This window comes from Rhododendron vialii, chromosome 3a (genome assembly GCF_030253575.1).
Source record: "Rhododendron vialii isolate Sample 1 chromosome 3a, ASM3025357v1".
NCBI classification, from domain to species: domain Eukaryota; kingdom Viridiplantae; phylum Streptophyta; class Magnoliopsida; order Ericales; family Ericaceae; genus Rhododendron; species Rhododendron vialii.
The window spans coordinates 2,086,595-2,101,226 of NC_080559.1; the positions used below are offsets into that span (position 1 = coordinate 2,086,595).

Below are 14,632 nucleotides of genomic sequence, written 5' to 3' on the forward strand. Positions count from 1 at the left end.
TGTCGTTCTTATAATCCACCAAGCATTCACGCCCGTCGGTGAAAAAATATCATTGGACTAAAAGCTAGTTGGCAAATAGCCATCCACCTTAATAAGTGATTTATTGAGCATATGGGAGATGCTCTTAGCTATTTGTATAATCACCGCTAACAATTTTTCTGACATTCAATTTTTTTAGTATGTCTTCCAAATAATACTTGTCGCCCCTTCCGTTTAGTAAAAATTAGATATGCAATGAATATCGATCAACAAGATTTTTTAATGCATACTCAGACAATAACCAGTATAAGTGAAAAGGGTAAAGACCTTAATTTGTACCTTGTTGGAGAACAAGAATTGCGTTTCACAACATATGAAACTTTTGAGATTAGGCAAATCCACGAGTTCAAGAGTCTTTAACTGAGGGAACCGAATGGTATCATTGTTGTTGGTGGCTTCTTTCTCCTTCAGGTTGTTTGAGATTATGATCACCTCCATCTTCCTACAATCCCGTATCCAAAGATCTTGCAGATTCGTTAACCGAGGAAGCATATAGAAGGGCAATACATACACCAAGTCCTCACATCTCCCAACAGAAATGCTCTCAAGCTCATAGAAGGATTTAGCTTCTTTTTCTGGTTCTGAGGGTGGCTGGTCGTCCCAAATGCTTGTTATCTTATCTAATTTCTCCAACGACAATTTTTTCAAGACAGGAAAAGCAACCTGCAAAGTTGTGTACAAAATATTCATTAGTGATCGAATGAATAATAATGAGGTCCAATCAAGCTCTAGCTAAAACCCATCTATATATGCTCATAAGCACGAGATTCGAGTCTCAAAACTTGGAGAGCTATGGAAGACATGTTGACTCAATCCGATCACCTTTCATTCTTGTAAATTCCAATTTTTGTAAGAGCTCTTGGAATTGGATACTTAGACACACCATGCAATATGATTGACTGGGCCATTTTAATCCGATCACCTTTCTCTTGGAATAGAGAAATAGGATAGTTAAACATATCGGGTTGATCACCGCAAAAAGTGATCATGTTGGTAAAAGTAAATTTACATGCCGAATTGAGAAATTTCTCAAATTTGAAATCAGAGAAAATTGGCAAATTGTCGTATTATTATACATTTGTCCAAATTGATAAATTTACTAGGCATGGAAAAGGAAAAAGCGCAGACTAATAAAATCGCAAAAGTGATAGATATTGCTAAATGCAATATACCTACCAATATGAAATTTTTGTTTAGACTAGTAAACATGAGGAATAATAAATTAACGTATGCGGAGATGATATACTTATCACAGCCCACAAATGGCATTCTTCAACGTCGATGATGTTGTTTAGGAGCATTGGAGAAGGATGGACTATCAACGATAGAAATGGTTGAATTGGACAGTCGACAGCGACCGAAGACTCCGATTGGCATAGCACTAGTAGCTCCAAATTTAGGTGTAATTTCTTGGCATTCAACTTTTTTAGTATGTCATCGGAGTAGGACTTATGGCCCATTCCATTTAATAAAAATTAGATACGCAATGAATATCGATCAACGAGATTTTTTAATGCATATTCAGACAAGAACCAACCATTTTAACGTGATCAGTACCGTCATTTCATGCCTGCGTTTGTAAGGCCTAAGCGGGACTATCTAGTCCTCTGTGGACTAAAGAGAAATCTATTACCATAGAAAATAAAAAAAATTACGCAAAAGAAGCCTTTTTTTTTTTGTGAAACGTCAAAAATATTATTAGAGAAAACTTGACAATAGGTACATCAAGTTAGGGGAGAGGGGAGGGGGAACCAACCAAAAGTTGGGAAAAAACAAAAAAACATGACACCTAGAGGACCGAAGCCCACTTGAAAAGGAGAAAAACAGTCACGGAAGGGACTCCGTTAACGTAAGACAAAAATTAAAAGAACTCGTAAAAGAAGAAGAACAAAGCCTACTACCAGTCATAATGTTCCCTATGAGTTTGTAAGGACTATTCTAAGAGAGATCAATCTGTACTATATAGAAATATTGTTAGTGTAGGAGAGAAAATAGCGGGATTGAAAGAGAGAAAATAATTATTGACAGAAAAAAATTGAATATATATATTTTTCAACTAATACAAAAAAATAAACCTATTATAAGGTAGAAATAGAATGAATGAAAAGCCTATTAAGGGAAGAATACTCACACACAAGAAGGGAAATTCAAACTCATGACTTCCTATTGAGATCAAGAGTTCTGGTCAACTAAGATAGCCATAGTTGGTTAAAAAAGAGTTAAATGTATACTACATGCTTCTTCAAATGGTTTCAATCTTCAAATAGGAAGCTAATTTGTGACCATAAGTATCTAAATTAGCTTTGTTTTATCTTATATTTTCACAATTGCAAATTAATTGGAATTTATTCTATTGACACTTTAAGTTTTTAATTCATAACAGTAGAAATACGTAGTATGTCTTTCCATGCATAGAACGGGAACAACGCTATCGTGCAATGATTGCGGAGCTGAAAAAATTCAACTATCTCTTTTGCCCATTCGATACACGAGACCGAAAAAAATATCAATGTGATTTTCTTTTTGTCTCGTGCATGAACGGGCACAATGTTAGTAATGTGATAAAGCAAATGTATCTTTCCGTTGAATAAAGGTAGTGCAAGGAGGGTAGAGTAGCCTTTGGTTGTGCCCGCCTTCCCCAATTTGGTACAGAAGCTTTCAAGCTTTGACAGATCCCAAAAAGTTCAAGCTTGATTTGTTACATAACCAAACCAATCTTGAACAAATTTTTAACAAACGAACAAGAGTTCACACTTGAGTAGTTTGGTGGTTTCTTTCGCAGTCCTAATTTCCGAAAGAGTGCTGCTACAGGTACAGAAAATTGGGGACCGAATCCGGACCGACGACCGCCGGCGAGCCATCTCCGGCCACCGGACGGCCGATCCGAGCCGTCCAAAAATTCTAAAAAAAAAAACCGAGGGGCCCCCCGCGGGAATCAACGTCATCCGAGGTGTGTAGGGTGCTTGATCGGAGCACCCCTTTTCGTGTGTATATGTATACACACGAAAAGGGGTGCTCCGATCAAGCACCCTACACACCTCGGATGACGTTGATTCCCGCGTGGGGCCCCTCGGTTTTTTTTTTTAGAATTTTTGGACGGCTCGGATCGGCCGTCCGGTGGCCGGAGATGGCTCGCCGGCGGTCGTCGGTCCGGATTCGGTCCCCAATTTTCTGTACCTCTATCATTTTTGTTTCCGAAAACTTTAATATTCCAGTTTAGAATTTTTGACATTCTGCATTTCTACTTGTTTTGTTGGTTTACCATGTACGTATGCTGGAATTGGTCTATGATCAACTACTCTTTTTCTAATTGCGATGAAACGACAGGATTAAGTGGAAAGGGTAAAGACCTTAATTTGTACCTTGTTGGAGAACAAGAGTTGCGTTTCATCACTACATATGAAACTTTTGAGATTAGGCAAATCCGTGAGTCGCAGGTTCTTTAAATGAAGGAACCGAATGGTATCATTGTTGTTGGTGGCTTCTTTCTCCTTCGGGTTGTTTGAGATTATGATCACCTCCATCTTCCTACAAATCCATATCAAGAGATTTTGCAGATTCGTTAACTGAGGAAGCATATAGAAGGACAATACATACTCCATGTCCTCACATCTCTGAACTAAAATGCTCTCAAGTTCAGAGAAGGATTTAGCTTCTTTTTCTGGTTCTGAGAGTGGTTGGTTGTCCCAAATCCTTGTTATCTTATCTAATTTACACAACCACAAGCTTTTCAGGACAGGAAAAGCAACCTGCAAAGTTGTGTACAAAATATTCATTAGTGATCGACTGAATAATAATGAAGTCCAATCAAGCTCTAGCTAAAAACCCATCTATATATGCTCATAAGCACGAGATTCGAGTCTCAAAACTTGGAGAGCTATGAAAGACATATTGACTCAATCCGATCACCTTTCATTCTTGTAAATTCCAATTTTTGTAAGAGCTCTTGGAATTGGATACTCTGACACACCATGCAATATGAATGACTGGGCCATTTTAATCCGATCACCTTTCTCTTGGAATAGAGAAATAGGATAGTTAAACATATCGGGTTGATCACCGCAAAAAGTGATCATGTTGCTAAAAGTAATATACATGCCGAATTGAGAAATTTCTCAAATTTAAAATCAGAGAAAATTGGTAAATTGTCGTATTATTATACATTTGTCCAAATTGATAAATTTACTAGGCATGAAAAAAGGAAAAAGCGCAGACTAATAAAATCGTAAAAGTGATAAATATTGCTAAATGCAATATACCAACCAATATGAAAATTTTGTTTAGACTAGTAAACATGAGGAATAATAAATTAACATATGCGGAGATGATATACTTATCACAGCCCACAAATGGCATTCTTCAACATCGATGATGTTGTTTAGGAGAATTGGGGAAGGATGGACTGTCAACGATTGAAATGGTTGAATTGGACAGTCGGCAGCGACCGAAGACTCGGATTGGCATAGCACTAGTAGCTCCAAATTTAGGTGTAATTCCATGGCATTCAACTTTTTTAGTATGTCATCCGAGTAGGACTTATGGCCCAGTCCATTTAATAAAAATTAGATACGCAATGAATATCGATCAACGAGATTTTTTAATGCAAACGTGATCAGTACCGTCATTTGATGCCTGCGTTTGTAAGGCATAAGGGGACTATCTAGTCCTCGATCTGTGGACTAAAGAGAAATCTATTACCATAGAAAATAAAAAAATTACTCAAAAGAAACCTTTTATTTTTTTGAAACGTCAAAAATATTATTATAGAAAATTGGACAATAGGTACATCAAGTTGGGGAAGATGGGAGGGAGAACAAACCAAAAGTTGGGAAAAAACAAAAACGCATGACACCTAGAGGACCGAAGCCCACTTGAAAAGAAGAAAAACAGTCATGGAAGGGGCTCCGATAACATAAGACAGTAATTAAAAGAACTAGTAAAAGAAGAAGAACAAATCCTACTACCAGTCATAATGTTCCCTATGAGTTTGTAAGGACTATTCTAAGAGAGATCAATCTTTACTATATAGAAATATTGTTAGTGTAGGAGAGAAAATAGCGGGATTGAAAGAGAGAAAATAATTATTGACAGAAAAAAATTGAATATATTTTTTTTTCAACAAATACCAAAAATAAGACTATTATAAGGTAGAAATAGAATGAATGAAAAACCTATTAAGGGAAGAATACTCACACACAAGAAGGGAAATTCGAACTCCTATTCTCCTATTGAGATGCAACAGTTTTGGTCAACTAAGATAGCCACAGTTGGTTAAAAAAGAGTTAAATGTATACTACATGCTTTTTCAAATGGTTTCAATCTTCAAATAGGAAGCTAATTTGTGACCATAGGTATCTAAATTAGCTTTGTTTTATCTTATAATTTTCACAATTGCAAATTCATTGGAATTTATTCTATTGACACTTTAAGTTTTTAATTCATAACAGTAGAAATACGTAGTATGTCTTTCCATGCATAGAACGGGAACAACGCTATCGTGCAACGATTGCGGAGCTGAAAAAATTCAACTATCTCTTTTGCCCATTCGATACACGAGACCGAAAAACATATCAATGTGATTTTTTTTTCTCTCGTGCATGAACGGGCACAATGTTAGTAATGATAAAGCAAATGTATCTTTCCGTTGAATAAAGGTAGTGCAAGGATGGTAGAGTTGCCTTTGGTTGTGCCCGCCTTCCCCAATTTGGTACAGAAGCTTTCAAGCTTTGGCAGATCCCAAAATGTTCAAGCTTGATTTGTTACATAACCAAACCAATCTTGAATAAATTTTTAACAAACGAGCACGAGCTCACACTCGAGTAGTTTGGTGGTTTCTTTGGCAGTTCTAATTTCCGGAAACTTTAATATTCCAGTTGAGAATGTTTGACATTCTGCATTTCTACTGGTTTTGTTGGTTTACCATGTACGTATGCTGGAATTGGTCTATGATAACCATAGGACTACTTATCAAAATTGTAAAAATAATTCAGACCAAATAGCAATGTAGAGACAAATGTAGTTATTAAATTGGTCTACGGATTCATGGACTCGGCAAAATTTCCGAAGATAGGTTTGGGCCATCTGTTAAGTTTACACGATAGACTAATTTGCCTAATAAATTTCGTAATCTCTCAATTAATTGCGGATCAACTACTCTTTTTCTAATTGCGATGAAACTACAGGATTAAGTGTAAAGGGTAAAGACCTTAATTTGTACCTTGTTGGAGAACAAGAGTTGCGTTTCATCACTACATATGAAACTTTTGAGATTAGGCAAATCTCCGAGTGCAAGAGTCTTTAACTGAGGGAACCGAAAGGTATCACTGTTGTTGGTGGCTTCTTTCTCCTTCGGGTTGTTTGAGATTATGATCACCTCCATCTTCCTACAATTCTGTATCGAGAGATTTTGCAGATTCGTTAACAGAGGAAGCATATAGAAGGGCAATACATACTCCATGTCCTCACATCTCTGAACTAAAATGCTCTCAAGTTCAGAGAAGGATTTAGCTTCTTTTTCTGGTTCTGAGAGTGGTTGGTTGTCCCAAATCCTTGTTATCTTATCTAATTTACACAACCACAAGCTTTTCAGGACAGGAAAAGCAACCTGCAAAGTTGTGTACAAAATATTCATTAGTGATCGACTGAATAATAATGAGGTCCAATCAAGCTCTAGCTACAAACCCATCTATATATGCTCATAAGCACGAGATTCGAGTCTCAAAACTTGGAGAGCTATGAAAGACATGTTGACTCAATCCGATCACCTTTCATTCTTGTAAATTCCAATTTTTGTAAGAGCTCTTGGAATTGGATACTCTGACACACCATGCAATATGAATGACTGGGCCATTTTAATCCGATCACCTTTCTCTTGGAATAGAGAAATAGGATAGTTAAACATATTGGGTTGATCACCGCAAAAAGTGATCATGTTGCTAAAAGTAAATTTACATGCCGAAGTGAGAAATTTCTCAAATTTGAAATCAGAGAAAATTGGTAAATTGTCGTATTATTATACATTTGTCCAAATTGATAAATTTACTAGGCATGAAAAAAGGAAAAAGCGCAGACTAATAAAATCGTAAAAGTGATAAATATTGCTAAATGCAATATACCAACCAATATGAAAATTTTGTTTAGACTAGTAAACATGAGGAATAATAAATTAACATATGCGGAGATGATATACTTATCACAGCCCACAAATGGCATTCTTCAACATCGATGATGTTGTTTAGGAGAATTGGGGAAGGATGGACTGTCAACGATTGAAATGGTTGAATTGGACAGTCGGCAGCGACCGAAGACTCGGATTGGCATAGCACTAGTAGCTCCAAATTTAGGTGTAATTCCATGGCATTCAACTTTTTTAGTATGTCATCCGAGTAGGACTTATGGCCCAGTCCATTTAATAAAAATTAGATACGCAATGAATATCGATCAACGAGATTTTTTAATGCAAACGTGATCAGTACCGTCATTTGATGCCTGCGTTTGTAAGGCATAAGGGGACTATCTAGTCCTCGATCTGTGGACTAAAGAGAAATCTATTACCATAGAAAATAAAAAAATTACTCAAAAGAAGCCTCTTATTTTTTTGAAACGTCAAAAATATTATTAGAGAAAACTGGACAATAGGTACATCAAGTTGGGGAAGATGGGAAGGAGAACAAACCAAAAGTTGGGAAAAAACAAAAACGCATGACACCTAGAGGACCGAAGCCCACTTGAAAAGGAGAAAAACGGTCACAGGAGAGGCTCCGATAACATAAGACAGTAATTAAAAGAACTAGTAAAAGAAGAAGAACAAAGCCTACTACCAGTCATAATGTTCCCTATGAGTTTGTAAGGACTATTCTAAGAGAGATCAATCTATACTATATAGAAATATTGTTAGTGTAGGAGAGAAATAGCGGGATTGAAAGAGAGAAAATAATTATTGATAGAAAAAAATTGAATATATATATTTTTCAACTAATACCAAAAATAAGACTATTATAAGGTAGAAATAGAATGAATGAAAAGCCTATTAAGGGAAGAATACTCACACACAAGAAGGGAAATTCGAACTCCTATCCTCCTATTGAGATGCAAGAGTTTCGGTCAACTAAGATAGCCACAGTTGGTTAAAAAAGAGTTAAATGTATACTACATGCTTTTTCAAATGGTTTCAATCTTCAAATAGGAAGCTAATTTGTGACCATAAGTATCTAAATTAGCTTTGTTTTATCTTGTAATTTTCACAATTGCAAATTCATTGGAATTTATTCTATTGACACTTTAAGTTTTTAATTCATAACAGTAGAAATACGTAGTATGTCTTTCCATGCATAGAACGGGAACAACGCTATCGTGCAACGATTGCGGAGCTGAAAAAATTCAACTATCTCTTTTGCCCATTCGATACACGAGACCGAAAAACATATCAATGTGATTTTTTTTTCTCTCGTGCATGAACGGGCACAATGTTAGTAATGATAAAGCAAATGTATCTTTCCGTTGAATAAAGGTAGTGCAAGGATGGTAGAGTTGCCTTTGGTTGTGCCCGCCTCCCCCAATTTGGTACAGAAGCTCTTTGGCAGATCCCAAAAAGTTCAAGCTTGATTTGTTACATAACCAAACCAATCTTGAATAAATTTTTAACAAACGAACACGAGCTCACACTCGAGTAGTTTGGTGGTTTCTTTGGCAGTTCTAATTTCCGGAAACTTTAATATTCCAGTTGAGAATTTTTGACATTCTGCATTTCTACTGGTTTTGTTGGTTTACCATATACGTATGCTGGAATTGGTCTGTGATGACCATAGGACTACTTATCAAAATTGTAAAAATAATTCAGACCAAATAGCAATGTAGAGAAAAATGTAGTTATTAAATTGGTCTACGGATTCATGGACTCGGCAAAATTTCCGAAGATAGGTTTGGGCCATCTGTTAAGTTTACACGATAGACTAATTTGCCTAATAAATTTCGTAATCTCTCAATTAATTGCGGATCAACTACTCTTTTTCTAATTGCGATGAAACTACAGGATTAAGTGAAAAGGGTAAAGACCTTAATTTGTACCTTGTTGGAGAACAAGAGTTGCGTTTCATCACTACACATGAAACTTTTGAGATTAGGCAACTCCTCGAGCTCCACTTCCTTTAATTGAGGGAACCGAATGGTATCATTGTTGTTGGTGGCTTCTTTCTCTTTCGGGTTGTTTGAGATTATCACCTCAACATTCCTACAATACCGTATCCGGAGTTCTTGCAGAATATTCTTTAACCGAGGAAGCATATAGAAGGGCAATACATACACCAAGTCCTCACATCTCCCAACAGAAATGCTCTCAAGCTCATAGAAGGATTTAGCTTCTTTTTCTGGTTCTGAGGGTGGCTGGTCGTCCCAAATACTTGTTATCTTATCTAATTTCTCCAACGACAATTTTTTCAAGACAGGAAAAGCAACCTGCAAAGTTGTGTACAAAATATTCATTAGTGATCGAATGAATAATAATGAGGTCCAATCAAGCTCTAGCTAAACCCATCTATATATGCTCATAAGCACGAGATTCGAGTCTCAAAACTTGGAGAGCTGTGGAAGACATGTTGACTCAATCCGATCACCTTTCATTAATTCTTGTAAATTCCAATTTTTGTAAGAGCTCTTGGAATTGGATACTCAGACACACCATGCAATATGAATGACTGGGCTATTTTAATCCGATCACCTTTCTCTTGGAATAGAAAAATAGGATAGTTAAACATATTGGGTTGATCACCGCAAAAAGTAATCATGTTTGTAAAAGTAAATTTACATGCCGAATTGAGAAATTTCTCAAATTTGAAATCAGAGAAAATTGGTAAATTGTCGTATTATTATACATTTGTCCAAATTGATAAATTTACTGGGCACGTAAAAAGGAAAAAGACTAATAAAATTGTAAAAGTGATAGATATTGCTAAATGCAATATACCTACCAATATGAAAATTTTGTTTAGACTAGTAAACATGAGGAATAATAAATTAACGTATGCGGAGATGATATAATTGGTAAATTGTCCTATTATTATACATTTGTCCAAATTGATAAATTTACTAGGCATGGAAAAAGGAAAAAGTGCAGACAAATAAAATCGTAAAAGTGATAGATATTGCTAAATGCAATACACCTACCAATATGAAAAAAAAATTTAGACTGGTAAACATGAGGAATAATAAATTAACGTATGCAGAGATGATATACTTATCACAGGCCACAAATGGCATTCTTCAACATCGATGATGTTGTTTAGGAGCATTGGGGAAGGATGGACTGTCAACGATAGAAATGGTTGAATTGTACAGTCGGCAGCGACCGAAGACTTCGATTGGCATAGCACTAGTAGCTCCAAATTTAGGTTTAATTCCATGGCATTCAATTTTTTTAGTATGTCATCCGAGTAGGACTTATGGCCCATTCCATTTAACAAAAATTAGACACGCAATGAATATCGATCAACGAGATTTTTTAATGCATATTCAGACAAGAACCAACCATAACGTGATCAGTACCGTCATTTCATGCCCGCGTTTGTAAGGCCTAAGCGGGACTATCTAGTCCTCTGTGGACTGAAGAGAAATCTATTACCATAGAAAATAAAAAAATTACGCAAAAGAAGCCTCTTTTTTTTTTTGAAACGTAAAAAATATAATTAGAGAAAACTTGACAATAGGTACATCAAGTTGGGGGAGAGGGGAGGGGGAACCAACCAAAAGTTGGGAAAAAACAAAAAAACATGACACCTAGAGGACCGAAGCCCACTTGAAAAGGAGAAAAACGGTCACAGAAGAGGCTCCGATAACATAAGACAGTAATTAAAAGAACTAGTAAAAGAAGAAGAACAAAGCCTACTACCAGTCATAATGTTCCCTATGAGTTTGTAAGGACTATTCTAAGAGAGATCAATCTATACTATATAGAAATATTGTTAGTGTAGGAGAGAAATAGCGGGATTGAAAGAGAGAAAATAATTATTGATAGAAAAAAATTTAATATATATATTTTTCAACTAATACCAAAAATAAGACTATTATAAGGTAGAAATAGAATGAATGAAAAGCCTATTAAGGGAAGAATACTCACACACAAGAAGGGAAATTCGAACTCCTATCCTCCTATTGAGATGCAAGAGTTTCGGTCAACTAAGATAGCCACAGTTGGTTAAAAAAGAGTTAAATGTATACTACATGCTTTTTCAAATGGTTTCAATCTTCAAATAGGAAGTTAATTTTTGACCATAAGTATCTAAATTAGCTTTGTTTTATCTTGTAATTTTCACAATTGCAAATTCATTGGAATTTATTCTATTGACACTTTAAGTTTTTAATTCATAACAGTAGAAATACGTAGTATGTCTTTCCATGCATAGAACGGGAACAACGCTATCGTGCAACGATTGCGGAGCTGAAAAAATTCAACTATCTCTTTTGCCCATTTGATACACGAGACCCAAAAAAATATCAATGTGATTTTCTTTTTGTCTCGTGCATGAACGGGCACAATGTTAGTAATGATAAAGCAAATGTATCTTTCCGTTGAATAAAGGTAGTGCAAGGATGGTAGAGTTGCCTTTGGTTGTGCCCGCCTTCCCCAATTTGGTACAGAAGCTTTCAAGCTTTTGCAGATCCCAAAAAGTTCAAGCTTGATTTTTTACATAACCAAACCAATCTTGAATAAATTTTTAACAAACGAACACGAGCTCACACTCGAGTAGTTTGGTGGTTTCTTTGGCAGTTCTAATTTCCGGAAACTTTAATTTTCCAGTTGAGAATTTTTGACATTCTGCATTTCTACTGGTTTTGTTGGTTTACCATGTACGTATGCTGGAATTGGTCTGTGATAACCATAGGACTACTTATCAAAATTGTAAAAATAATTCAGACCAAATAGCAATGTAGAGACAAATGTAGTTATTAAATTGGTCTACGGATTCATGGACTCGGCAAAATTTCCGAAGATAGGTTTGGGCCTATTAGGATAACCATTTATGTTATCAGTTTGTTAGCCATTTATGTTATCAGTTTGTTAATAGCTTCTAGGATAGGTTCAATTCAAATGTATACTTATCTTGTATGTTGTTATGTTCTATCCTTGTAATCATTATATAAATAGAAGAACCTCTCTCACGTAAATGTGTGAGAGCCATTTTTATCAAACCAATTAGTTGATTTAACTGGGCCATCTGTTAAGTTTACAGGATAGACTAATTTGCCTAATAAATTTCGTAGTCTCTCAATTAATTCCGGATCAACTACTCTTTTTCTAATTGCGATGAAACTACAGGATTAAGTGAAAAGGGTAAAGACCTTAATTTGTACCTTGTTGGAGAACAAGAGTTGCGTTTCATCACTACACATGAAACTTTTGAGATTAGGCAACTCCTCGAGCTCCACTTCCTTTAACTGAGGGAACCGAATGGTATCATTGTTGTTGGTGGCTTCTTTCTCCTTCGGGTTGTTTGAGATTATCACCTCAACATTCCTACAATACCGTATCCGGAGTTCTTGCAGAATATTCTTTAACCGAGGAAGCATATAGAAGGGCAATACATACTCCAAGTCCTCACATCTCCCAACAGAAATGCTCTCAAGTTCATAGAAGGATTTAGCTTCTTTTTCTGGTTCTGAGGGTGGTTCGTTGTCCCAAATGCTTGTAATCTTATCTAATTTCTCCAACGACAATTTTTTCAAGACAGGAAAAGCAACCTGCAAAGTTGTGTACAAAATATTCATTAGTGATCGAATGAATAATAATGAGGTCCAATCAAGCTCTAGCTAAAACCCATCTATATATGCTCATAAGCACGAGATTCGAGTCTCAAAACTTGGAGAGCTATGGAAGACATGTTGACTCAATCCGATCACCTTTCATTAATTCTTGTAAATTCCAATTTTTGTAAGAGCTCTTGGAATTGGATACTCAGACACACCATGCAATATGAATGACAGGACCATTTTAATCCGATCACCTTTCTCTTGGAATAGAGAAATAGGATAGTTAAACATATTGGGTTGATCACCGCAAAAAGTGATCATGTTGGTAAAAGTAAATTTACATGCCGAATTGAGAAATTTCTCAAATTTGAAATCAGAGAAAATTGGTAAATTGTCGTATTATTATACATTTGTCCAAATTGATAAATTTACTAGGCACGGAAAAAGGAAAAAGACTAATAAAATTGTAAAAGTGATAGATATTGCTAAATGCAATATACCTACCAATATGAAAATTTTGTTTAGACTAGTAAACATGAGGAATAATAAATTAACGTATGCGGAGATGATATAATTGGTAAATTGTCGTATTATTATACATTTGTCCAAATTGATAAATTTACTAGGCATGGAAAATGGAAAAAGCGCAGACAAATAAAATCGTAAAAGTGATAGATATTGCTAAATGCAATATACCTACCAATATGAAAAAAAAATTTAGACTAGTAAACATGAGGAATAATAAATTAACGTATGCAGAGATGATATACTTATCACAGCCCACAAATGGCATTCTTCAACATCGATGATGTTGTTTAGGAGCATTGGGGAAGGATGGACTGTCAACGATAGAAATGGTTGGATCCGGGGGCTCTGCTGCCCCTGTGGGGGCAGTATCCCCTACCCAGACCCTTAAACGGCGTCGTTTCCTTTAAAAAAAAATTCTAACCACCAATTTGCAATCCTATTGAGCAGAAACGTGATTATGAGAGTCCTAGAGACAAAATTTGATTATGTCTCTTTAGAATAATATGATCAGAATAATAAGATCTTCACACCCGTTCAAACGGATTAAAAATTGAAGCACTTAATTTTTTTAGATCATTTATATATTAAAAAATATAGTTAAAAATTAAGTGCTTCAATTTTTAATCCGTTTGAACGGGTGTGAAGATCTTATTATTCTGATCATATTATTCTAAAGAGACATAATCAAATTTTGTCTCTAAGGCTCTCATAATTACGTTTCTGTTCAATAGGATTGCAAATTGGTGGTTAGAATTTTTTTTTTTAAGGAAACGACGCCGTTTAAGGGTCTGGGTAGGGGATACTGCCCCCACAGGGGCAGCAGAGCCCCCGGATCCGAAATGGTTGAATTGGACAGTCGGCAGCGACCGAAGACTTCGATTGGCGTAGCACTAGTAGCTCCAAATTTAGGTTTAATTCCATGGCATTCAATTTTTTTAGTATGTCATCCGAGTAGGACTTATGGCCCATTCCATTTAACAAAAATTACACACGCAATGAATATCGATCAACGAGATTTTTTAATGCATATTCAGACAAGAACCAACCATAACGTGATCAGTACCGTCATTTCATGCCCGCGTTTGTAAGGCCTAAGCGGGACTATCTAGTCCTCTGTGGACTGAAGAGAAATCTATTACCATAGAAAATAAAAAATTTACGCAAAAGAAGCCTTTTTTTTTTTTTTGAAACGTCAAAAATATAATTAGAGAAAACTTGACAATAGGTACATCAAGTTGGGGGAGAGGGGAGGGGGAACCAACCAAAAGTTGGGAAAAAACAAAAAAACATGACACCTAGAGGACCGAAGCCCACTTGAAAAGGA

General features: G+C 35.8%; 1 protein-coding gene across 1 annotated transcript in view; it reads right to left on the minus strand.

The window, feature by feature from the left end:
- The window catches only part of LOC131320826 (uncharacterized), a 138,141-nt gene that overhangs the window by 98,719 nt on the left and 24,790 nt on the right, over positions 1-14,632 (minus strand). Inside the window, exons 10-11 of the mRNA XM_058351702.1 lie at positions 6,257-6,643; positions 3,402-3,788 (exon numbers count right to left, since the gene is read on the minus strand). Of these exons, the coding sequence (XP_058207685.1) occupies positions 3,402-3,788; positions 6,257-6,643 (774 nt within the window). The remainder of the gene's footprint in view (positions 1-3,401; positions 3,789-6,256; positions 6,644-14,632) is intronic.